The sequence below is a fragment of the Scophthalmus maximus genome, chromosome 8, assembly GCF_022379125.1.
Source record: "Scophthalmus maximus strain ysfricsl-2021 chromosome 8, ASM2237912v1, whole genome shotgun sequence".
NCBI lineage: Eukaryota > Metazoa > Chordata > Actinopteri > Pleuronectiformes > Scophthalmidae > Scophthalmus > Scophthalmus maximus.
Window position 1 is genome coordinate 1,603,422 of NC_061522.1, and position 24,079 is coordinate 1,627,500.

The 24,079-nt window shown below is 42.9% G+C and overlaps 3 protein-coding genes across 5 annotated transcripts in view; all 3 read left to right on the forward strand.

Moving 5' to 3' along the window:
• Nucleotides 1–2,859: 2,859 nt before the first annotated feature.
• Nucleotides 2,860–6,863, forward strand: LOC118312391 (rho-related GTP-binding protein RhoU-like). The gene is made up of 4 exons (XM_035636930.2): nt 2,860–3,178; nt 3,321–3,379; nt 3,495–3,524; nt 4,608–6,863. Exons 1-4 carry the CDS (start codon nt 2,872–2,874, stop codon nt 5,097–5,099), a joined length of 888 nt encoding a protein of 295 aa, XP_035492823.2. The 5' UTR covers nt 2,860–2,871; the 3' UTR covers nt 5,100–6,863.
• A 1,075-nt stretch (nt 6,864–7,938) lies between these two features.
• On the forward strand, nt 7,939–18,455 carry arhgap19 (Rho GTPase activating protein 19). 2 transcript variants are annotated; one of them, XM_035636927.2, is made up of 12 exons: nt 7,939–8,048; nt 9,581–9,861; nt 10,056–10,136; nt 10,986–11,195; nt 11,889–12,115; nt 12,204–12,290; nt 12,411–12,476; nt 12,938–13,135; nt 13,211–13,315; nt 13,931–14,032; nt 14,325–14,426; nt 15,071–18,455. In XM_035636927.2, exons 1-12 carry the CDS (start codon nt 8,005–8,007, stop codon nt 15,122–15,124), a joined length of 1,557 nt encoding a protein of 518 aa, XP_035492820.1. In that variant the 5' UTR covers nt 7,939–8,004; the 3' UTR covers nt 15,125–18,455. The 2 variants fall into 2 exon arrangements, with proteins under 2 accessions (XP_035492820.1, XP_035492821.1); XM_035636928.2 differs by having other exon boundaries at nt 15,074–18,455.
• Nucleotides 18,456–18,519: 64 nt separating this feature from the next.
• The window catches only part of LOC118312348 (slit homolog 1 protein-like), a 41,825-nt gene continuing 36,265 nt past the window's right edge, over nt 18,520–24,079 (forward strand). For both annotated transcript variants that reach the window (XM_047333705.1, XM_047333706.1), the window contains exons 1-4: nt 18,520–18,661; nt 18,792–18,907; nt 22,023–22,230; nt 22,405–23,056. In XM_047333705.1, coding sequence (XP_047189661.1) covers nt 22,683–23,056 — 374 coding nt within the window. In that variant the 5' untranslated portion in view covers nt 18,520–18,661; nt 18,792–18,907; nt 22,023–22,230; nt 22,405–22,682. The remainder of the gene's footprint in view (nt 18,662–18,791; nt 18,908–22,022; nt 22,231–22,404; nt 23,057–24,079) is intronic.

Sequence of the window (24,079 nt, forward strand, 5' to 3'; positions counted from 1 at the left end):
AGCACGCCCCTCATTAAAGGGCCCGGGGCCCTGGTTCTCATGGCTGCCGGGCTCCTTCCCTGGAGTCGGACAGCAGGCGAGGGGAGGCGAGACGACACCCGTGGCACACGCCTGTTGACCGAGCCACAAAGCAAAAGCGTGTGACACTCGCCCCACCCCCGGCGCTCCCATTGTCCTCCCCATGAGTCCCACAGACAAGACCAATCCTGTTACCCTCCAACCCCCCCCCCCCCGCGACCACCACAACCACAACACACTCCTCCTGCTGCCTCACACTCACACAAACACACACACACCCCTTCATCCTTTCCCTCTCACCCTCACAATCAATTTTACCAATCAGCTGATCTCTCTCTTTCTCACACATCCACCAGGGGTTGCCCCTCATCCGCTTCTCCTCCCACCTCCTGCATCACCTCCCCCTCCAGCATCAGCTGCTATGTAATGTTGAGATCCATCATTGTGTGTAAAGAGGGTGTTCATACACACTGCACAGCCATTACCATACACACACACACACTTTTTTATTTTGGAGGGGGGGTGGCTCTAATTCACTGATTCACATTCAGACAGTATGTCTTGGCGGTGGTGCTGGAGGAGGGTGTAGCAGGTGGGTGGGGTCTGGGGATGCTGGCTGGATGGTGTTGCTGATGGTCGTGGGATGGAGGGGGGGGGGGGGTGGAGGCACGGGGCGAGCGAGGGAGGGGGGGTGGTGCAGCGGCTGCTGGGGTCAGGCCTGTGTGTCCTGGGAAAGTTGGGTTCTCCATTTAAATCTGCACATGTTGCGGCCTTCTGGTGGCTGCGTGAATGCGCACGGTGACAGATGGCCCCGGCCCATAACTATAGAGTCCAAGCAGCCCGGTCCCCCGAGGGAGAGAGAGAGGGAGAGAGAGAGAGAGAGAGAGAGAGAGAGAGGGAGAGAGAGAGAGAGGGGGAAGAAGAGGAGAATGTGGCGCTCAGCTGATCCCATCAAAAAGAGAGATGAGGGAAGCAGGAAGGGGTGGAGGAAGGGGATGACAGTGTGTGTTTGTATCTATGTGTGTGTGTGTGTGTTGTTATAAGGGGGGGACGGTCCTTAATCCCAAACTCTAAATTGAGTTAATGTATTTGCCTGGTCTGCAAACTCCAAAAGGAGGCCCAGGGTCCCCAACGATTCTGATTAGGTGTCTAGTTTATCAGATGTTGGCGGAGAAAGAGGATGAGGACGGGGAAGGGGGGGGTACATAGAATAGAATAGCAGCTTTGTATGTTACATGTGTGTGTGTGTGTGTGTGTTGACAGGGTTATGGGTTCCTGGCTCTTGTGCCAGCTTCTGCCCGATGTCTCCATTCACAGAGTTGCTGCCGCGTCTCTGTCGTTTTTCACTCACTGACTCTTCGTTAATCCCGTTAGGCAGCGACGTCGCCGCCTGCTTAGAGATTATTTCTTTCTTCTTTTTTTTTTTGCAGATTCACACCTTCGACAATCCGAGGGGCAGTTCTTCCTCTTACGAGGACCAACTTAATTCTCAGACCTGGAGAGTGAGGACTCTTTCTTCATGATGGTTTAGGGATTAACTTAGTGTAAAGACTTGGTTTACGTTTGCTGCAGTTTTTTGGGTGAAGCTTTTGGCCGAGCGGCCGTTCGTCAACCAGAGTCCTCACAAGTGCAGGCGGACAATTCTTCATTTTGCACCTCAGTGTTTTTCTACCTGCTGAACGGACGTGAGGCCTGAAAGAGCAACATGAAAACAATCAGTTTCTTTTTTGAAGTAATTTGTTGCTCGTGAAAATGTATTCAGCATAAAAAAAGTGTCATATTAAAAGAAATTACTGATTTTTAACACGTCAACATCCCACATCTCTTCAGCTCTGTGTGTGTGTGTGTGTGTTCCCGCTCCTCGTGCAGGTCTTTGCTCGATGAGGATAACAAACGCAAAAAAAAAATTCCACCAGAAGCAGAAAAGATAAATTTCTTTTCATGTTTTCTGGATTATTTTTCTTTTCCTTCTCTGGACTCCTTTGATGTTTTAATCTGTTTTAAGATCCAGGTGTGTGTGTGTGTGTGTGCGTGTGTTGTGGTTGCTGGTGATGAGAAATGATGATTCATCCAGTCCTGCTTCTTCAGCTCCAACGGCTCACTGACTGACTGACTGACTGACTGACATCCACCGCCAGGGGGCGTCAGTCCTCCACATCAGCAGCAGCAGGTGGAGGTGAGGACCATGGGCTTTTTTTTTTTTGATTGGATGTTGTGGGACAGAAGTAACTCAGTCAGAAAGAGAAAGAAGAAAATTATCTAGCAGATTCCTTTATGACTCTAATTTATTCAGAAGTGGTGGAAAATATGTCAGGAAGATTTTTCAATAGTTATAGTAATTAATTACAAAGTTGGCATATAGCTGTATATGTAATCCCTTCCATTGGCCTCAATACAATTGAGGACATAATCAAACCGATTTATTTTATGTTTTGGAGACTATAGATTCACTGTCAATATGAACGTTTGGAGTTTTTATAAACAGTTTTTTTAAACTTCCATCCTTTAATTGGCTGCTGAGGGAGACGCACTGTGTGCAGCCGGTGGGATAAAGGTTTGTAAGCTGCGTTCATGTTCCTGGGAAACGCAGCTCGGTATAAGCCTCTTACAGGAATCACGCGCAGCAGCAGATGCGGGGAGAATGCCAATCAGGAGCTCAGCTGCTGAGAAGGAGAAGCCTCGAACCTCCGCGGCGCCGCCACGATCCACGCGAGGAGCATCGCCAATGTGGTTCTGTGTCACTTTGGGTTTCCTCTGGGTACACGAACACAAACTGATGATGACGAGGAGGAGGATGGAGCGACGGCTCTGAACAGTCAGGACAACTTCACCGTCCCAAGGTTGACAGACGCCATGCTCCTGCAGGATGTGGGCAGGCAGAAGCCGCGGCGCCGCGTGTCCGACCCGGTGTGCGGCGGCGGAGGAGGGGGAGGAGGGGGAGGGGACGGTGCCCTGGGCCCGGTGCCGCCCGCAGGCCGCCTCAAGAACCGGGACTTCCCGCTGAGCGCGAGGCGCCGGCGCTCCGGTTCCGCGCCCGAGCGCAGGGTGAACTGCGTCCTGGTGGGAGACGGCGCGGTGGGCAAGACCAGCCTCGTGGTCAGCTACACCACCAACGGATACCCGACAGAATATGTTCCGACAGCGTTCGACAACTTCACTGGTAACAATCTTTTGTATTATTATCTGTGTATAGCCGAGTTTGATCTTTACGCACAGGTTTTACGCACAGATTTTACGCACAACAACAACAACAACAACTTCTCTGCGGTTTGTCTTCTGTCCGTTTCCCTTGATTCCCACAGTGATGGTGGTGGTGGACGGGAAGCCGGTGAGGCTGCAGCTCTGCGACATGGCCGGACAGGTGAGCTCATCGCGACACATCAAACAGGTGCACGTGTCTCAGAGCTGGAAATCTATAAAACAAAATGAAAATTAAAAAAACCCTCAGCGACTCTTCATCTGCTTTGTCCTGATAGAAGTGGGGGCTGGTTGATGGATCGATCAATGTAAGTCATCAGTGATCGATAGTCCCCAACATGTAAACAGTAGCAGTGTGTGTTGTGTTGCCCCCTCACACCCCTTCAGGTCCACAGTTGCCCCTGTAGCATCAAACGTCGCCCCCAGCAGGAGTAAAGTGAGTTTATATTTGCCCTCCTTCTCTGTCCCCCTGTGCTCCATCGCCCCCTTTTGGTTCTTCGCCACCAAGTTCTCATCCCCTGGTCCAACAAGAAGCTTCCTCTCTCCACTGCATCTGAAACTAAACCGCTTGTCAAAACGTATATTGTGTCTCGTTTGTCAGTGACAGTCGTCACCGTTACTCTGGATTATCCACAGGCCTCAACATAATCCAGAAATATCAGGAATGTAGAAACGCCTGAACAGATTAAAGTCAAACTATCAAAACAGTAAGACACTTTTCAATTGACCTAAAAATGTTTTAAAAACAGAAAAGTAAAAAGTAAAAGTCAGCTCCTGAGTGGTGAATTCATTATGATAATAATTCTCTGCCGATTCCCTGCATGTGAACTGTGAAACAGAAAAACATTGTAATATTTAGAGCCTAAACACACGATCAAAAATGTCAAAATAGATAAGCTTTATCTTATCTTTAGCTTTGCAGGTAACACTGTTTAGATCAGTAAAACTTAAGTGGATTGATTCTGAACATTCAAACCCTCGGAAAAACGCCTGTTGTAGATTCGTTCAACTTTCTGTTTGTGAAAACTGTAAAGAACAAAGTTAAATCAACAGTTTACCTTCTCCGTCTATATATAAGTACATATATCTTTTAATATCCAATCCGAATTACACGACCTGCTGCTGGAAATTCAATGTGAATTCATCCGCCAATGAAAATAGTCCCCAACAAGAGCACAACGTTCCCTCCAGTTGGAGCAACGTTTCATCAAATTTACTGCTTCCGTCTTAAAGTAAAAGAAGAAACTAAATATTTGTAGAGTTTTTCCAAGATTTCCTCCCTCGGTGTGAAAGAACTGACCACTGGATTTGTGGAAGTCTGATCGTGTCCAGAAACGGACCAACACCGACCTCCATATCGAGTCTAACTCTGGTCTCTTTGTTCCCTGAAGGACGAGCTGGATCGCCTGCGACCGCTCTGCTACAAGAACGCCGACGTCTTCCTCCTCTGCTACAGCGTGGTCCGGCCCTGCTCCTTCCGGAACCTGATCGAGCGGTGGGTTCCCGAGATCCGCCAGCACTGTCCCGACGCGCCCCTGGTGCTGGTCGGCACCCAGGTGGACCTGAAGGAGGACGTCCAGGTGCTGATCCACCTGGCACAGAACCAGCAGCGGCCCGTGGACGCCGAGGAGGGCCGGCGGCTCGCCCAGGAACTGGGCGCGGTGGGCTTCGCCGAGTGCTCGGCGCTCACCCAGAAGAACCTGAAGGATGCGTTCGACTCGGCCATCTTGGCCAGCTTCCAGCAGACGGACAGCAGCAGCAGCGGTGTCCAGCAGCGACTGACTCTGAGGAGGAAGACGCCCGACAAGATCAAGAGCCTCTCGGAGACCTGGTGGAGGAAGATCAGCTGCCTGATGGGGGAGCAGAGCTGCGAATTCGAATGAACGGGCGTGAAGGTGTCGGGCGGGGCAGGGCGGTTTGTACCGCAAACGTTTCCTGTTCCAATCCACACAAGCGCAAGCAGAAGAAAACCTTTTCAGTTGTACATGTGAGGCTCAGTTTGCATGTTCATCACCAGACGTGAAGGTTCTAATGAAAGATGAGTTATTGGTATGTAGTCGATTGGGGTCTAAAAGTAATTTTTACTGTGAATAATAAAACAGAAAACACAAAAAAAGGAGTTTGGTGCTGCCGCACATCCTCGGGGCAGGGAGTTCCAGAGCTGAGGAGCCTCGACTGCACAAGCTCTGTCATCTTTAGTCCTGAGCCCGGACTATTTTCTCGATTAATCGATTCGTTGTTTGATCCGTACAATGACGATCGTGTTTCCCAAACTCCCAAGATGATGTTTTGTTTCGTCCACACAGCTTTGGCTCGATGCAAAGACTCTTTCCTGTCCGACAGGCTGATACTGATCAAGTGTTGCTCTTTGACTCAGGTGGTGATATTGTTTTTTAACTTTTACATCCCAACATTACTAGACTCTTAGTTCCTAGGTTAGTTATCTATTTATTTCTTATTATTTTCTTTGCCATCACTGATCATTCAATGTTCAGAAGCCTTGATTAAAGTTCATAGCAACTGTGGAAACAAAAGTTTCGTGGCTGATCAATTCAAATATCAGATGATTGAATTGGTTGTTCACGCTCGCCGTGTGATGTGGGGGGAACAACGTGAGTAACGTTACTGTGCCACAACAACTTCTGCTCTTGATCCACTGGCGTATAAACGCAGGAGCTGCTGGAGGGTTAATCTGGATCAAGAGCTGCTGATCGTCTCATCAGGTCCCTGATCCGTCATCATGACCCACTGCCGCATCCGGCACCAACCACGGACAAACACATCTTTACGTCAGAAACAAAATCCGACCCAGCCTATAGTCAGGGGGAAAAAAACCTTCCGAAAGAAGTAAAATTGCACCTTAATCTCTAGGTGTGGCTTCGCTCAGCTTCCCTCTCTGATCCAGGGCCGGACCGGTGGCGGCTCCTCTAATGGGAGCAGACGGGACCACCTGGACCGGATTAGACCGGCATATGGAGCCTGATTCTGTCTCCGCAGATGCATCGCACCTCACAGAGATCACACCTAAAGATACTTCCAAAGCTCTTAATAAGAAAGGGACATTTTATGTTTATCTCAAACCTGAGATCACACATTTGTTGGTGGGACAGATTCCAGATGCAGCGACTCGTACGGATTCCCTGGAGACTTTCCCCTTTTATCCCAACTCTTCCACCGAAACTTTGCTCTGTACAGATTGAAAAACTCTTGGGGCACATTTTGTGATTTTGTGATATTGGGCTGCAAAAATAAAATCTGACTCGAACCTTAAACCAAGTTTAAGATTTGATGATTTACATCGTGGGGGCTCCCAAAAAAAAGAAGGCTGCAAGTCTCGAAAATGTGACAGATTAGATAGATTGTATTCATTTTCATAGAAAAGATACAAAGACAACAACAAAACAAACAAACAAAACTGTTAAGAAACTGTATTAAATCTAGTGATGAAGCTGAAAACATTGTCACAGTGTGGATGAACGATGCAGTCATTTAAAATCTGACCCAGTTCCATCGATAAAAATTGTGACGTGTTGGAATAATCAGACTACGTCACTCAGTTTGTGTCCTTTATTTGATATTCTCTACGACCGTTGTTGTTTTCAGCGTCAGGCTTCTGCAGAGACGCGTCAGGAGGAGCGGAGGCGTTAAACCTGGTGAACTCACTTCGCCCACTGGCCTACATTCCACCATCAGACACAAACAGCTTGAGAGCTTTAGCAGGCAGGTGTGGTGAAGGGCTGCTGATCGCCTCAGGACTTTCAGCCACTGACGATGTCTGTTCATATTTTACTCAGCAGGGTTTAGAGTGGATTTTAACAATAAAACTGTTTGGAAATAAAACGTATACAAACAAATTAAAATATCTTCCAAAAGATGCTTTTGACATTTGTACTAGAGTTTGACCGATATGGATCTTTAGGGGCCAATATCGATAATAGGTAGATAGGTAGGTAGATACGCAGATAGACAGATAGATAGATAGGTAGATAAATAGATAGATAGATAGATAGGTAGATAGATAGATGGGTAAATATATTGGTAGGTAGATTGATAGAAACTTTATTGATCCCAAGCAGGGAAATTATAATAAAAATTAAATCTACGAAATGTCATGATATTGTTTAAGAAAAGACCTGTCGCAAACTTTGCAGTGACATTCTCCAAATATAATAGTTTTACTCAACCAAATGTTCACATACATAAATTATGACGAGGAATCCTCTCAATTTCAGAAAAGACTGAAGTAATAATCTTTAAAGAACTCTGTAACCTTGTTACCTAAGTTTTATAAATATTATTATTATTTTTATACATTTGAGAGCTTGGAATCAGAGGGTGTTGTTCCACTGTTTCTGCTCAGAAAAATGATAAGAGTTAGATAAGATTAATTTGTTTTCTGTGAGACTGGCAAATTGTTTGATTTCCATTCTGTACCATTGCCACCTATCTTCCATTAATCAGAGAGAAACTAATGTCAGAGGCTGGACGGGCAAAGACAAAATGCTATGAAATCTATACATGTGCTTGATGGTTGTTATATTCATGTAAATACATGTTGTTTTGTTGAAAAGTGAGCGTTACTTACAGGTTTTTCCAGCCGGATCTCCCTCCCCTCTCACACTGCTGTTTTTCCTGTTGACAAAAGCCGGAGAATTCAAACGGACCAATCACAGCGAGGGTCGCGCAAATCCCAGCCAACGCGTCACGCCCATCGTTCAACAAACCGACCAATGCGCGGCGCGATGGGCGGGGCCCGGAGGACAACAGCGGAGGATTCAAACTGGGAACATGGCTGCGGACAGAGACGTGGAGGAAAACACGCAGAACAGAAGGTAAAGAGCCACTCGACACGCACATTCAGGCGTTTTTATGAACTCATATGCAATATATAAATGTATAAAAGTCATAAACCTGCGAGACTTTAAGCCGGTAAACGTAACTTATATGTTCGTGATTGACAGGCGGTGTCATCTGTCGCAGCTAACGTTAGCTCAGCTAGCCGCCGCCGACGGAAGTTCAGCAACAAAGCGGAAGAGTCACAACAAAACGTTACGTTGCCCACGACTTGGTCGCGCCGGGTTGTTGTCAGCGATTTATATGTTGATTTATAAAACAATATATGTTTGTCAGGAATTAGCAAACGTTAGCACTGTTAGCTTAAGGGGGTCAACACGAATGTGCTAACAAGCTAACTAGCTAAACATAGTGTTGCTAGGTGAGTTTAGTGCTTCTGAGTCAATAGTTTGTGTTTGCTTGTATATATATATATATATATATATATATATATATATATATATATATATACATACATACATGTGTGTGTTGCAGTAAATCCTGTCTTTGTTGTTGTTCATTCAGCTCCACCTGTGTTGAGTGAAGGTTGTTGTTTATGATGGGATGTCACAGTGTCTGTACACATCGGTTATGTTAGTATCATAATCCTGAACATTGCAGCGCCATTTTTATCGTTGTATTTAAAACGTTCATAAACTACAGCAACTAAACTTTTAGCAAAGGATCATACTTGTTATTTTCTGCGTTATGTTGCATTGTGTTATTAAATTAACCTTCATTAATTCCTCTTGGAAAAAATGATCAGATGGTTTGTGGGATTAAACGAGTTCACAAAGGATCAGGGCGATGTTTGAATTGATAAGAGCTGATTAGTAATCCAATTTGATAATCGATGAATGAAAGAGCTTTTTTAGGATTAAAAAAGACACAATTCTCTGATTTCAGCTTCTTAAATGTGAATATGTTCTGGTTTCCTTGTTCCTCTGTGACAGTGAACTGAAGATCTTTGGTGAGTGGACAAAACAAAACATCATGTTGGTGGTTTGGGGGAAACACAATCGACATTTTATGAACCAAACAACTAATAGATTAATCTAGAAAATAATCGACAGATGAATCGATAATGAAGATTATCATTAGCTGCAGCCCTAGAATTGATTATGAGCATTGAATGTTAGGCAGATTTCAGATGCGACAAATACTGTGGCATCAATCTGGTCAGTAAATTCTCAGACAGAATACTTTTTAGAACTACTCTTATTTTAATAATCAATTCATCTGTTGTTTCTTTTCTCGATTAATCTATTAGTTGTTAAAAAAATTAGGACAATTTTTGAAAAATGTCGATCGTGTTTCCCCCAAACCACCAACACAATGTATATTCAGTTTACCAGAAACCAGAAGATATTCACATTTAAGAAGCTGAAATCAGAGAAAATTAATCTTTTAACTACCTCGCTGTTTATTGTAGGTGATTTTATAAGAAATGTCCGCTGCAACTTCTCTCTGGGATGAATAAAGAAATCTTTGATCTCATCTCCATATGAACTTCCTGTTCCTGTCTCCTCAGCGACTCCGCGTGCAGTATGGTGATCGACCACCACGACAGATCCCCGGGCGGCTCCTCCCGGGCGGGCCGACCGCCAGTCATCTTCAATCCGGACTTCTTCGTGGAGAAGCTCCGCCATGAGAGCCCTGATGTCTTCCTGGAGCTGGTGCTCAGCAACATCACCCGCCTCATCGATCTCCCCGGGACGGAGTTCTCTCAGCTCCTCGGCGATGAGGCCCCCAAGACCCCGACGGGCGGCAACGGAGGCTTCTTCCGTTCTTTCAACTTCCTCAAACGCAAAGGTGAGAGGTGAAATCGGGCGGGTACGTGTTGAAATTATACAAACCAATAGCCATGACTCTTTATGTACATACTAATAGAACAAGTATATGTCCATAATTCCACAGTTGAGTTAATGGATGGGCCGTTTTTCTGATGGTTAACTTTTAAAAAATATCATTGCCCACTATCAATATCTCTCCCGATCTGATCACAGATAAAGGTGTCGTGTTTGGAACGCCGCTGACGGAAAGCTGCATCGCCCAGATCTACCAGCTCATCGAGTACCTCAGCAAAAGTAAGTGGTTCGAATACATCCGCGTCTTTTGTTGTTTAAAAAAAAAAAAGAAAAGAAAAAAAATCGCAATCGTTTTTTATGTTCAGAATCGGAACAGCAGCAACTTCTCGAGGTTTGTCTGAGGCCGACGACGCGCCGAGTATGATGTCGTTCGCTTGTTCACCGATGCAAATGTGAATTGTCAAGTCTCCTGGAATTCTAAAGATGGCGGACAACAGTGTAACAGATCGTGTATTTTCTTAGATTTTACACCTTTAAAGGCTGCGTTCAACTTCGATGGAGTTATGGTCGGAGTCAGGGTTCGTTGTCGTTGCAGACTAAAGTTTTTCATAACTTATCAAAATCAACAATATGTTGGTTTCAAAAACAAATAATTACTAAATCTTTATAATGGGTTCCTCTCTTCTTTCGCGTTTCCGCCACATTTTAAATATCTGCCACTGTCGGAGTAAAACTCCGGAGCACAAGGTGCCGATAATGCTCCTGTTACGCTCGTCAACCGCTGTTTGAAACAGAAGAAGGAAACAGAAATACAAATCTACTGTTCAACCAATAAGGTTGCAATGTCTTATCGTGACGGCGGCAACCAGAGATCAACTTCTCGCGGGTGTTTAAAAGCAAACAATCTTCTAATAAATATATATTGAAATTTAACACACTTTTTTTAACACATTGGACAGAAGAGTGGAACAGCATCTTATTTCTTTTTCGTGTGTCCTCATTTTCAAGAGTGAGCGATACACAAATTCTAAAGAATAAGCGAGTGCGCACGTGTGAGTGGACTTTGCTCGATGCTCAAGGTTTTCACTCACCGTTCGTTCACCCACCTTCTCTCTCGCTGCCTCTCAGATCTGCACGTGGAGGGTCTGTTCCGGGTGCCGGGGAACAGCGTGCGGCAGCAGACCCTCAGGGAGCTGCTGAACGGCGGGGCGGACGTGGACCTGGAGTCGGGAGACTTTCACCCCAACGACGTGGCCACGCTGCTCAAGACGTTCCTGGGGGAGCTGCCCGAGCCGCTGCTCACGCACAGACACTTCCACGCGCACCTCAAGATCGCTGGTAGGAACGCACACACACATTGTTAATACTTTCATTTGTGTTGAGTATTATATCAAAAATTTTAGTATCAAGAAAATGAAAATAACCAGTAGTTGCAGCCCAAAAAAAATATATAATTTTTTTATTTTAAGTTATATTGTGATTTGTTGGTATAATGTGTTATATAAATATTTATACATTTTACTTTTGCAATGTATTTTTTTCCCCTTGAAAATCAAGACAAGCCTTTCCGCATTTAATATATTGATTCTTGTCCCTTATATTGCACATTTTCAATTTCTTTAGTTTTCTATACTGTTTGGTTTTGCCTTACTTTTGCAGTACTTAGAATGTATTTATTGTATATATTACTTATCTTTTGTACTTTTGTACTTATTCACTGTGGGTCAGAGAGAAAAATAAAAAGCACATTTAGGCTATTTAATTCATGCAATGGTTAAAAAGATGGCAAAATAAAAAAACGTGTTCGGCCATCGGCCAAGTGTTTCATTATTTTCAGTTACGGTTTTGGGCCAACAAGTCTCATTTCGGGGGCATCCCAAGTATAAAGTGTTGCACATTTTGTAAAAAGATGCTGATCATTTCTTTCCTGAAAGCTTTTTCTTCAGGGCAGAGGGAAGTTTCTTAAAGTTCTCCGACACAAACATGTGGGACAATGTAATATGTAGTGTCAAACCCTCGTCCCTCCCTCAGATATGACTCTGTTCGACGACCACGGCAACAAGACGACGGTGCCCAACAAGGAGCGTCAGATCGAGGCCCTGCAGCTGCTCTTCCTGCTGCTGCCGCAGGCCAACCGCTCGCTGCTCAAGCTGCTGCTGGACCTGCTCTACCACACCGCCAGGCAACAGGACAAGAACAAGATGTCCGCCTTCAACCTGGCACTCATGTTCGCGCCGCACGTCCTGTGGCCCAGACACGTGAGACACTTTTTCTTGACCTCAATTTGCTGCCGATAGGTACAGCCCCCCCCCTTTTTTTCCTGACCTGTGCTCCGTCCTGCTCCAGATGACGGCCGGCGACTTGAAAGACAATCTGAAGAAGCTGAACAGCAGCATGTCGTTCCTCATCAAACACTCACAGAAACTCTTCAGGGTGACTATTGACCACACACACAATAAGCACCACATTAACAGAAACATGGTACGTGACTGTTTTAATGGACACGTGATGGTGGATGATGACGTTGGGTCGTTTCCTCTGTGTGACGTTCAGGCTCCGGTCTACCTGCGGGAATATGCCCGAGTGCACTTCAGTGGCACCAAAGCTCTGCACACGAAGGTCAGTGGATCAGAATGTAATATGTTTACTATGTTATATTTCCTTTACGAGAATATTATATAAAACAACATAACATTCATTATTTAATATTATTTCTGGAGTATTGACCTGATAGAAGAAACAATATTAAGCACATTTTACACACCACAATATATGTTTAGCAGTTTGTCTTCTACACACATGAACTCAAAACGTGCATCATCCAAGTAATCAGAGAATCATCAAAACATTTGACGATTGATGTAGTAGTCGATTACTAATCGATTAACTGTTGCAGCTCTGAGCAACACAGACAGACAGAGGATCAAGCCTTTGTAGTTCGATAGCGTGCAATTCGTTCATTACCTTTCCTTCCAATATTCGCAGACAAATCCAGCTTTTGAACGATATCAGATATTTTAAATGATGATTAAAGCCTCGTACTGTGTGAACCGTCAGTCTGACCTGCTCGACTCCCGCAGGACGATCTGGAGCTGCTGGCGGCGAGCGGCTCCCCTGCTCCGCGGAGCGCGTTGCCCCTGAAGAGGACCGCGGCCCTGGGCCCCGGCTCCCAGGAGTCCCCGGCGCAGCAGTACACGGAGGAGGCCCTGAAGGAGCTCTTCAGACACGTCCACCACAACATGCCCGACTCGGCCAAGAAGAAGAAACTTGTCCGACAGGTTCGCTCTCAGCAGTCTCTCTTTGCAGTCTGACTGTTTTGAGTTCAACTGTTAAAATGTCTGTTTGTTTGTTAGTTGGTCAAACAGACAACCTCGGGGACGCCCCCCACCAACGAGCACCACCAGGGGGCACCCAGCAAGAAACACCCCCGGTCACGGTCCTTCGGAGGCCTCATCAAGGTACGCAGGTCCACAACCGTTTTAGAAAGTCGGCAAGATGAGTAAAACAAGAAGCTTAGAGAGGGAAAGAAAACTAATTTAATTTACAATTGTCATGTGCTTGCAGCACACAGAAATCTACTTACTTTATATAAGAGTAATCTTAATCCAAAATGTTTAGAGAACGATGGAGATAGTCATATTTGTGCGTCATTTTACTCTCAAAGTGTTGAGTTCTGTAAGGCTTTGTGGACAAAGGTGAAAATAATCATGATTTAGTTTTTTTTAAGTTAGTTCAAAAGTGTCATCAGTTATGATACAACGTACCGTTCACACTGGACACGTTGCGTTACTCGCGCGAGTAACCGAGCTTGGTCGTTTTGTGCTTATTCGCCTCATTTGAGCGAATGTAACTCAAATATTCACCCGTTCTTCCTTCCACCTTCTCCGACAAACTTTGTCTGGAAAAAAACAAAACACGTAAACATGAAGTGTTGAATGTAGAGAAGGCGGACGGGAATTCCGATAGGAGGATCCACGCAAATGAACACAAATGACAAAAGATATTTAATTTTCTCCACTTTTCTGACCGGTTGTGACTTTTTTTCATTCACGCCCCGACGCGCTTGACGACAGCGTAAAGCTCGAGGGGAGGACAGGCGGGTCAGACACGTCTCCCCCGAGGCCGTCAACAGAGCGGGAAGAAAAGCCGGGAAGGAGAACGTCATCCTCCGATCGGTGAGACGTTTCTTTTCATTTGAATAGACAGTTTGATATTTTTGTGTTTGGATACTAGGCTACACTTTTATTCCACCCGTCACTAAATGAGCAGAGGACCCAATAATAACAACACTATTATTGTGTGTGTGTGTGTGTGTGTGTGTGTGTGTGTGTGTGTGTGTGTGTGTGTGTGTGTGTGTGTGTGTGTGTGTGTGTGTGTGTGTGTGTGTGTGTGTGTGTGTGTGTGTGTGTGTGTGTGTGTGTGTGTGTGTGTGTGTGTGTGTGTGTGTGTGTGTGTGTGTGTGTCCAGGTGAACAGCCCATTGAATGGTCCTGTGCTGGGGAAGGTGGGTCTGGTGGTCAAGAACCCAGACTTTGCGTTTACGGAGAACAAAGCTCTGAAGGTTTCCAAGGTATGAAGCTGTTCTTCTTCACCCGACATTGGAAGAATCACTGTTTTTAATAATAAAACTTCACACGCCTCGAGGAAAGTTGTACTTTGCCACATGAAAATAAGTGTGAAATCAACATTTATTAGTTCCCACCCAGACATGATCCGCACCAGTTTCAGGAGCCGTTGTTTGAAATACACAAAGAAACTTGACACAGACATAAACAACTGTAAACCGACCTTTACAAGAACACACACACACACACCCTATATTTATTTTATTTAGTACCAAACAGTGCGTGAAAAAGTTTGGGTTTTGTTTCTTTTATTTGTGGGACTTTATAATTTTTCCTTTTTAAAGCTACAGTGTTTAACATTTAGAAGAACTTATTCACAGAAATTGAATATATTGTCCATAACTTTGTGTTCATATATGTATAATCAACTCAAAAACAACACAAAAATTACGATATTTACACACTGGGGGCTTTAAAGAAAGAGAATCCTGGAATCCGGATTCCTTCTCGGCCCCGTGTTCAATCCTTCCACCAAGCGAACGGGGGTGAAAAATGTAAAAGCCTTGATAAAATACCGTGGTGATGATTATTTTGCACTGACATTATGAATCATCACTTGTAATTGAAAATCGTCCCTCCCTCCTCTCAGCAGGCCCCTCCCTCCGTGTCCAGGATGTGTTTCTCTCCTGAAATCTCCGTGTGAAACCCGACGCCGTCTCCTCAGCTCAGGCAGGACTCTGGGGCAGTATTAATATAATTAACCCTTATCTCTTATCATCGTGTTTTCATCGTAGTGAGTCTATGTTTTATATAACTGTGAGTTATTAATACACAGCGGTTTTTCGTCTCGGCCGGAGCAGCAGAACCAAAAGTCACCGGTCACATTTATCAGGAACGTGACCCGGAAGCAATGCTCGAGTAATTTGAGATTTAGGGATTATTAACGTGGAGACTAGATTAATGTTTCACTGTTTTTAATTTCTCTGTTTGGTTTGTTCTGACATTTGCTGCACTTAAAACGAGCCCCACTAGTGTACGTTTATGATAATGTAACGGCACTGCACATTTAATTTATTATTTAACAACAAGTTAAAATTATTTTCAATAATCTGACACGGTGCACTTGTGTTTTTACTCCCACAACGTTTGGGAGTCAGTCTGAGTGACTTAAACGCAAATAGGACTTTAATCTGACCTGATAAAAATAGATAAAGGGCCGGAAGATATGACCAATTATGAAAGTCACGTTGATATAAACTTTTGAAGTGTGAACTCTACTGACGTGTGTTTCTGCCACGAGAGGAGAAGAAGAAAAGTATCCCATCATGACGTGAAAAGTTTATGGTTACAACAAGAGGTTTTTTCACGAGGTACTTTCGTGGTATGACATCGTATTTTCACTTGGTCATCTGATCCTGCCTCCGTCTTATCACAACATCGTCCACCAAGATCGATAACGGCAGAGGAATCGGATCGTATAGACAAGTCACATTCTTGGATTTTATTATCCGTCAACTTCTATGCACATCGTTAAAAAGGAGCTCGGCCTCATAACTCTGTAGGAATTTATCACGTGATGAGTTTTTATGTCTAAATAACGTGAGCATATCTTAATATTACATCTACATTATAGAACGATAAACCTTTCATGTCATATCGCGATACTGATCGCATTTTTCTGGCATGGAAGACACTTCTCCTACACTTTTTTTTTCCCCCCAAGTTTTTAAAATCAGCCATCGTCCAGCTCTTCCTGGTTCGGTTCGGCTGCTCCGGCCTCTGAGCTGCCACTTCATCACTCGAAGCGTATTTTGAATCTATGACCACTAAGCTAGCGGAGCCTCCCACTCTGCTGTAGAATATGTATATAATTGTTTTCTACTGTACGTGTGTTTTTATTAGGACTTTTATTCTGCTTGGGAACTGTGGTACGATATTTTTGGGTGAAACAATTCGTGGGATTGCGCAGCTGATCGGGAATCAGTGAGAGGGTCAAACTCTGGAGAGGGAGGAAAAAAAAAGGATTTGATTCTTACTAATCAACCTCTCGCAGTGTCGTTCGCTCTTGATTTTATTAATCGGTCAAATAGGAAACGTTACTTTACTGTGAACATGGAGTGATTTTTTTATTCTTGATTTTAACGGAAGCGGTTGAGAGGTTTGTGAAGTCGGTGGTTTAAATGAAAGTTGAAAGGTTGAGTGTTTTTTGTTGTTGTTGTTGAGCAGTGATCTGTTACAGTGAGGTTGTCTCCTCTCTCCCTTTCATATCATACTGTACATTCGTTTGTTATGATAAAAACATAAGACTGTTACAGACACATCCCGAACCATGTGAACAACAGTGACACCATTTGTGTTTTTCAGGGTTAAATTAAAGGGACATTCAGTCATTTACAGGAGGAATCTTAACAACTTCTGTCCAACATGTCGATTCAGTACAGAGACGACAATAAATTTAGTAAACATCCTTCTGATGTATAAACACAAACAACTGTGCAATGTGTTCAAATATAACGTGAGGATTTCATTTTTCAAATCTGGACTTTTCCTTATTTCGCTCATGTTTTTTGGTGTAAATTAAAAATCTCTGAACTGAGACTCTGACAGATTCTCTGTTTTATTACAATAGAGCAGCTGCTACTATTAATGTTACTGTTACTGTTACTGCTCATTATTAGACTACAGAATTTTGTGCCTGTCAATCATTTACACCCCAAAACATTGATAACATTGATTTATCCTTTCGTTTAAAATACAGTAAAATATTTGCAAAATTGGGATTTGAATCAGTAAATATCTCACAAAGAATTATAAATTATATAATTGTTTCATCAAAGTACATCTGTGGATTTTTGATTTTTTATTGGCAGAAAATGACATTGTGACTTGGTAATTCTCCTTTAATAACTTTGGACTGTATGATTTCATTTTTTTTATCCATCATCATTATCATTATCGTTCATGGTTTGACTCACGTCTGCTCAGTTTGTTGTGTCGATGCACCAGTTTCATAATTGTGCAACACGGCACATTTTTTATTTCTTCATTTCTTTTAAATTTTCCAGAACAGGCCAGTGCTTGTTGATGGAGGTCAGAGGTCAGAGGTCTGCAGCAGTGCCTTGCTCAGTGGCACCTCAGCAGCAACGTCCTGCTGAACACAGACCCGTTCGTGTCGTATTGACAACAAGCAGCTCGTGGTTTTAAAACGGATTAATTTGTTACGTTTTTCTTTTTCTTTTTTGTTTCTTTCTTGTTGCGATGCTGAGAATCTGTCACTGGTGCATCCTGGGTGTTTATTTTTTGGAAAGTGTTGTGGATGTTGTAACGACGGGTTGGTTGAAAGAGTTGATGTAAGATGGAAACTGAATGAGCTCCTTTTGATTCACAGTATTATTTTTTTTTATAGAGGAACTTCATTTCCTGTTTTGACAGAAGTTTTTTCTCTCGGCAGATAAACGGTCTTACGAAATGTGAATCTCTCCACGTCGGTTCTCCTTTTTTTTTTTCCAGTTCTCTGCAGTTGTACCAACCAGTTCTGTGGGAGAGTTAAATAGTTTCCTGTTGTATTTATTGATGTGTGTGTTACAACTTACAATTTAATTTTGTTTTGAGTCTATTTTCCCACATTTGTCTGTAAAACGACAGCCGTTACTTTCTCTCTGATGTGAACCACTGTTTTAATATTTGAAACACAAAAAGCTCGTCAATGTTGCACATCTTTGTTTTTGTTTGACCCTCCCTGTACATAAATGTGAAACTTCTGTGCACGATGGTGTCTGAGTTTTATCTGTGAAAATGGAGACAAACACTGATCATATGTTTTTTTTTAAAGTTGATAAGGACAATTAACTGAAGCTTCTCATCCTGCTGACCGTCGGACCATGTGGTTCAAACTGTGGTAACATGTCTGTGTTTTTCAATCTTTTATTTTAGTGTAAAATAATTTCACCCTGTAAATTGGATTCCTCTGCGAATTGTCCGCTTTGGATTAAATCTTTTTTGTTTTTGTTTTTGTTTAAATGTTTCTTAGAGAATTCCTGTCGTGACGCTTCATTCTTTGTCTGTTTTCTTTCCCGTCACCGTCACAGCTCAGTACGTGGTCAGTAAAGTACAGGACGAGGAGATGACGACCAGATTGTACCGGAGGTGATGTTAGTGCTGCTGTTGGGCCACTAGAGGGAGCTATCGGCTAAATTCATAACCTCCTCCAGCATTCTGTCAGAGATCGTCATATTCAGAGGTGCAGAGTTCAGCACATTGAATCAATTGACATCCACGCTGTCAGTTTCCATTCATCACGTTCTGTCGTTATGATATTATGATTTCTGTAATGTTAAGAAACATTTTCTCCTTCCCCCCTCCTCCTCCAGGGAGGTCAGAGGTCAGGCAGGGAAGTGACTTGGCAGAGAAACAGATTCTTCCGGTAGACTTTCACCTCGGTTTGCGGGGGCGAGTAAACCAAACGCTCCTGTTTCAGTGACGGGAGGTGAGTTCACCACGAGAACAACAGAGACACCATCGGTTCACCAAAGGTTTTAGATTGAATATAGCTTTTATTAATATATCCTCATGCCTTGAATGGATATGTGCCACGATGAGGATCATTACTGGTTTTCACTGCAGTGAAACGTTTTTTTTAAAGTTCACCTGAAGTTTTACCACAGAATTAATTTACACCGTGATGTATAACAAAACCCCTACTTGTGATTATACAGCACATATGTTTTGGGAACACTAACGTCTTATTCTGTGTCTGCAGACGGGAATTTAAAATAAATACCGGACATCACAGTATCACAGGGAACATTTTGATGAGATTTAAACTCCTGATTTATGCGTTGAAGCTAAAAAAAACGGCAGAAATCACCAGATTAAACAATTTAAAAAAAAAAAATTTCTTTGCCAAAGGTTTGACGTTCAGATGAAACGTTATTAATGAATAATTGTCTCGCTCAATCATCCGGTGGATCAACAGGCAGGAAACTGTCAAACATGCTCATCACAGTTTTTCCCAGTTCAAAAGATAGATTTTACTTTACTGATCCCGAACTTGGGAAATTCAGGAAATCTTTGTATTAGATATTGATAGAGCTGCAACAGTTAATCGATTAATCAATTAGTCATCAACTACGGAATTAATCGCCAACTATTTTGATCATCGATTAATCGGTTCAAGTTTTTATGGGAAAAAAGTTGACAAAAAAAAGTAAAAATTCTACTTCAGCTTCTTAAATGTGAATATTTTCTGGTTTCTTTGCTCTATGACAGTAAACTAAATATGTTTGTTGTGTGGACAAAACATCATGTTGGAGTTTGGGAAACATTTTTCACCATTTTCTGAACCAAACAACTAATCAATTAATCAAGAAAATAATCGACAGATGAATTGATTATGAAAATAATCGTTAGTTGCAGCCCTAGATATTTAGTTAATGTCATACGAGCACATTTAAAAAATTATATCATGTTTGAGTGAGTTCATTGATCAATTATTAAAATAGGTTTCCTGTCAATAAAACTTTTTTTTCAGCTCTTGAACGTCTGTAAAATGAATAAAAAATCTTTGTACGGTGAAGTTTTATTTTTTTTTAAAAGGGGGGGTCGTTGGCGCCGGCGCTCCCTCTTGATTCATCAAATTAACCTAATGACGTAGTTATTGTTCATTTCTGTGAATAATCTTAGTTTTGGTGCCAAATGATATCAGATGCAGGGACTTTAAAAGAAAATAACAATCTGAGTGTTTGTTGTGAATTGACGTGTCTGAGACAAAAGCATCTGCTCCGTCCTTCCACAAATCAATTCAGACGCGTCCCCCCACCCCTGCCTCCAAAAAAAGAGTCTATTATGGCCCCAGAAGACGAGGGGGTCCTCCCCCCCGGGGATGTCCACATCTCGTCGCTCCCTTTGTGGCAGATTATCGCCGAGTGAGTCGCCTCAGTTCAGCAGCACAAAGGATTTGTTTTCCGTCGCTCGTGAGGAGCGGCTGGTTAAATGAACCCGTCACAGTGAGGCCGCGAGAGAAGACCACTCATGTACAGTGGTGCTGTATGAAAGAGCTGCCTCCAGCTGCTGGTCGTCATACTGTAAACTAAGGCCAAATCCAATCCGCTACTCAGAGACAATCTTATATATATATATATATATATATATACACGTGTGTGTGTGTAGAAATTGCTGATTGCTACAGAAGAAAACAGACCAATCCATCCTTGACACAGTTCAAATGATAAATAGTTAAAGTTATACTGCAAAAAAAAAACCCTATGAGAAAAAAGACAAATATTCTAGCCAAGCATATTTTGCTTGGCTAGAATTCTTGAAGCTTAACTAGCTTACACCGTAATTTCCCACTTTGATCAATAAAGTTCATCTATCTATACTAATATTTATACATACATACATCTAGCTATCTATACATATATCTCATATTTATATATACATACTGTACATCTATACATATATGTATAGATTTATATATCTGTACATTCATCCATCCATCCATTTATCTGTACATTCATCCATACATAAATTTATCTCTACATCTATCTAAAAATTTATATATCTTTACATTCATCTATACATCTATCTATACATTCATCTATACATTCATACATCTATATATACGTTCATATATCTTTACATTTATCTATACATACACGAATACATCTATACATTCATATATCTATACATGAATACATCTATATGTTCTTATATCTATACATGAATACAGCTATGCGTTCTTATATCTATACATGAATACATCTATACATTCATATATCTATACATTCATCTATACATACATCTGCATATCTATACATCTAGTTGTGATTATTTCAAGCAAAGAAACTTATTTAAGAAACTCCCGTAAAATGAGTTTTCCGTTCCCTTGATTAAACCGACATTAAGAACATATTCCTTCATTAAAGAATCGACACCTACATTAAGATAGAAAATTCATAATATAAAAAAGAAAAAAAGGTTACACTAAGACAGACTTTCCTGCAAACAGAACACTTTGATGCATGATTGAGTTGAGTTTTATTCATCAAGAAACAACACAGAACCTTTCAAAGCTTCCAGTTTTATCAAATGTGAGGATTTGCAGCTTTTCTTTGTTTTGTTTGATCCAAACTTCCAACCTGGAGGACTTAAGTTCCTGCTCGACAGTTCATTTTTGTAATATACCCAAAGTGTCATAAGCTGCACCGTGGCTTTACGTCTTCGTGGCTTTTCTCCCTGCTGATTCTTCCTTTTTCTCCATGGTAATATGGCAACGACAAAAGCTGAATCAGGCGTTTCTGTGGAGATTTTAAAAAAGGAAAAAGAAAGAAAGAAAGAAAAAAAAAAAGCATCCAGGACTTATTTGAATTTCAAAGCCTCGCCAGTGAATAATATAATAGACTTCTGAGGAAGCTCTGTGGCGGCTTATGGAATTCCACTTATGTCTCACAACCAACTTCCTACAGTTTATATATATATATATATATATATTATCACATATAATAGCAGAACTCCCTCTGCCTCCTTTTATTTCACACTTTTTATTTCTATCTGTCCACAATTCTTTTTTTTTTTTCTGTCCTCACATTTTTTCCCTGGAGCTTCCCGGTCGGATGCCTCAGCCTCATCACGATCTTCCTCCCTCCTCTTCCTCCTCTTCCTCATCACGTCCGAGCAGCCTCAGCCTCAGGCTGCCCACCCCGAGGGAGGTGAGCACATTTGGGGCGAGAGAGATCGACAGACACAAGGAGAGAGAGAGAGAGAAAAGGCTGCCGTCACTGGAGGTGCTACTGCTGTCACTGAATAGACGTGAGTTCACTCCGGGCGCTGGTGTGTGTGTGTGTGTGTGTGTGTGTCTGTGTGTGTGTGGGCGGAGTCTGAGTGCTGTTATTTGTAAAAGCTTTTGATGGATGATTGCTCTGTGTGTGCGTGTGTGTGTGTGAGGGAGTCCCCCCCCTTTTCTTTTTTTTTTTTCCTCTCTAGTGGCCTCACTGTTCTCTGCACAATGACTCAATGAAAAGTGGAGGGGAGAGGCGAGCGCACTGTACGGCTGCAGGAGAGAGAGAGAGACGGAGCGGAGAACACACGCTGGAGAGTGGAGGAAGAGGAAGAAGAAGAGGACGGAGCTCTGAAGCTGAGGACAAGAGAAAGAGGAGGATAGAGTTTGTCTCTCCCCCTCCTCCTCCTCCTCCTCTCTGTCTTTGAAAGGCCACTCTGGGATCAAGTGGCAGCCGCTCAGTCTCAGTCTCAGCTCCACCTGGATGAGCTGCTGCAGCTCGTCTCAGCCTCTTGACACGTCTCTGTCCACTTCTTCTCCTCCTGCTGAAGGAGCGACATCACCGGTGGTGGTCACTCGGTCCGAGGCGAAGGATCTGCGCCGCAGGATATTTAGCAGGATGCCTGGCGCGAGAGGAGGAGGCTGTGGGACGGCAGCCGGGGCCCCGGGCCGGGCTCTCGGGTCCGGGCTGCGGGTGGCGCTGCCGTGGGGCGTCGCGGTGCTGCTGCTGCTGCTGGTGGCTGGTGCGCGTGCGGAGGCGTGTCCCGCTCCGTGCAGCTGCCTGGGGAACACGGTGGACTGTCACGGCCTGGGGATCCACGCCGTGCCCAGGAACATCCCCCGAGGCACCGAGAGGCTGTGAGTACAGACACACACACACACACGTGGTCTGTATGTGTGACGGGAGTCTGTCAGAGTGACGGCACGTTGCTGCTCCTCAGTCTGGGTTTGGTCTTTTAAGACCAGGTTTAATGTTTAGGTTTGGTTTAAAAGGTCCTCACAAGTATATTAAACACATGCATTTGTAGTGTGTGCGTGTGTGTGTGTGTGTGTGTGTGTGTGTTGCTGCAGTGTCTCTTCTCTTCTGTCAGTACAGGTCTCCTTAGTAGTAGTCTGTTTAACTTCATGCCACACACACACACACACACACACACACACACACACACACACACTCTCTGACTCTCCACTTGACTCAACATCGTTGCTCTTTCTTTCTTGCAGCTTTTCTCTGTTGGGATTTTTCACATTTGATCCTTAATTTTTTTCATTTTTCATGTTTCATTATTCATTGTGTAGAAAAAAATCTCCACTGTTCTTTTTTTTACAATTTCATTCTTTTTTTTCATCCTGTTTGACTACACGAAGAAATATGAACCCTGATCTCATTTTCTTAATGTTGTTTGTCTTCCCACTGACATAACTCCTCACTGTTCAAACCTTATGAATCATATTTTTCAGCTGTACATTCACAGTTACAGGTCACTTACACTCTCATATACAGTCTAATCCGATCCAATGCTACTACATCTCTGACACATATCCCACCTCCATGAGGCTTAAAACAAAAAACACGTTCCAATATAGAACAAATACATAGAACTTGAATTAAGGAATTCACCTTTTTTTTAAAAATAAAATGTAAACATAAATGCACATTTTCTTTTCAGACTTATTAAGTCTGCTTAGTAAAAGTTTACATTTCACCGAATATCAGCAAACGGTGTTTTGGTTCGGTTGTCGTCCCCTCACCGTTTGAATCTGACTGATTTATATATATTATATATATATATATATATATATATATATAGTTCTGACCTCAATGTTCTAACTCTTTATATAGTTATTTATACAGAATAATTAAGATCAACCCCAAAATAATTG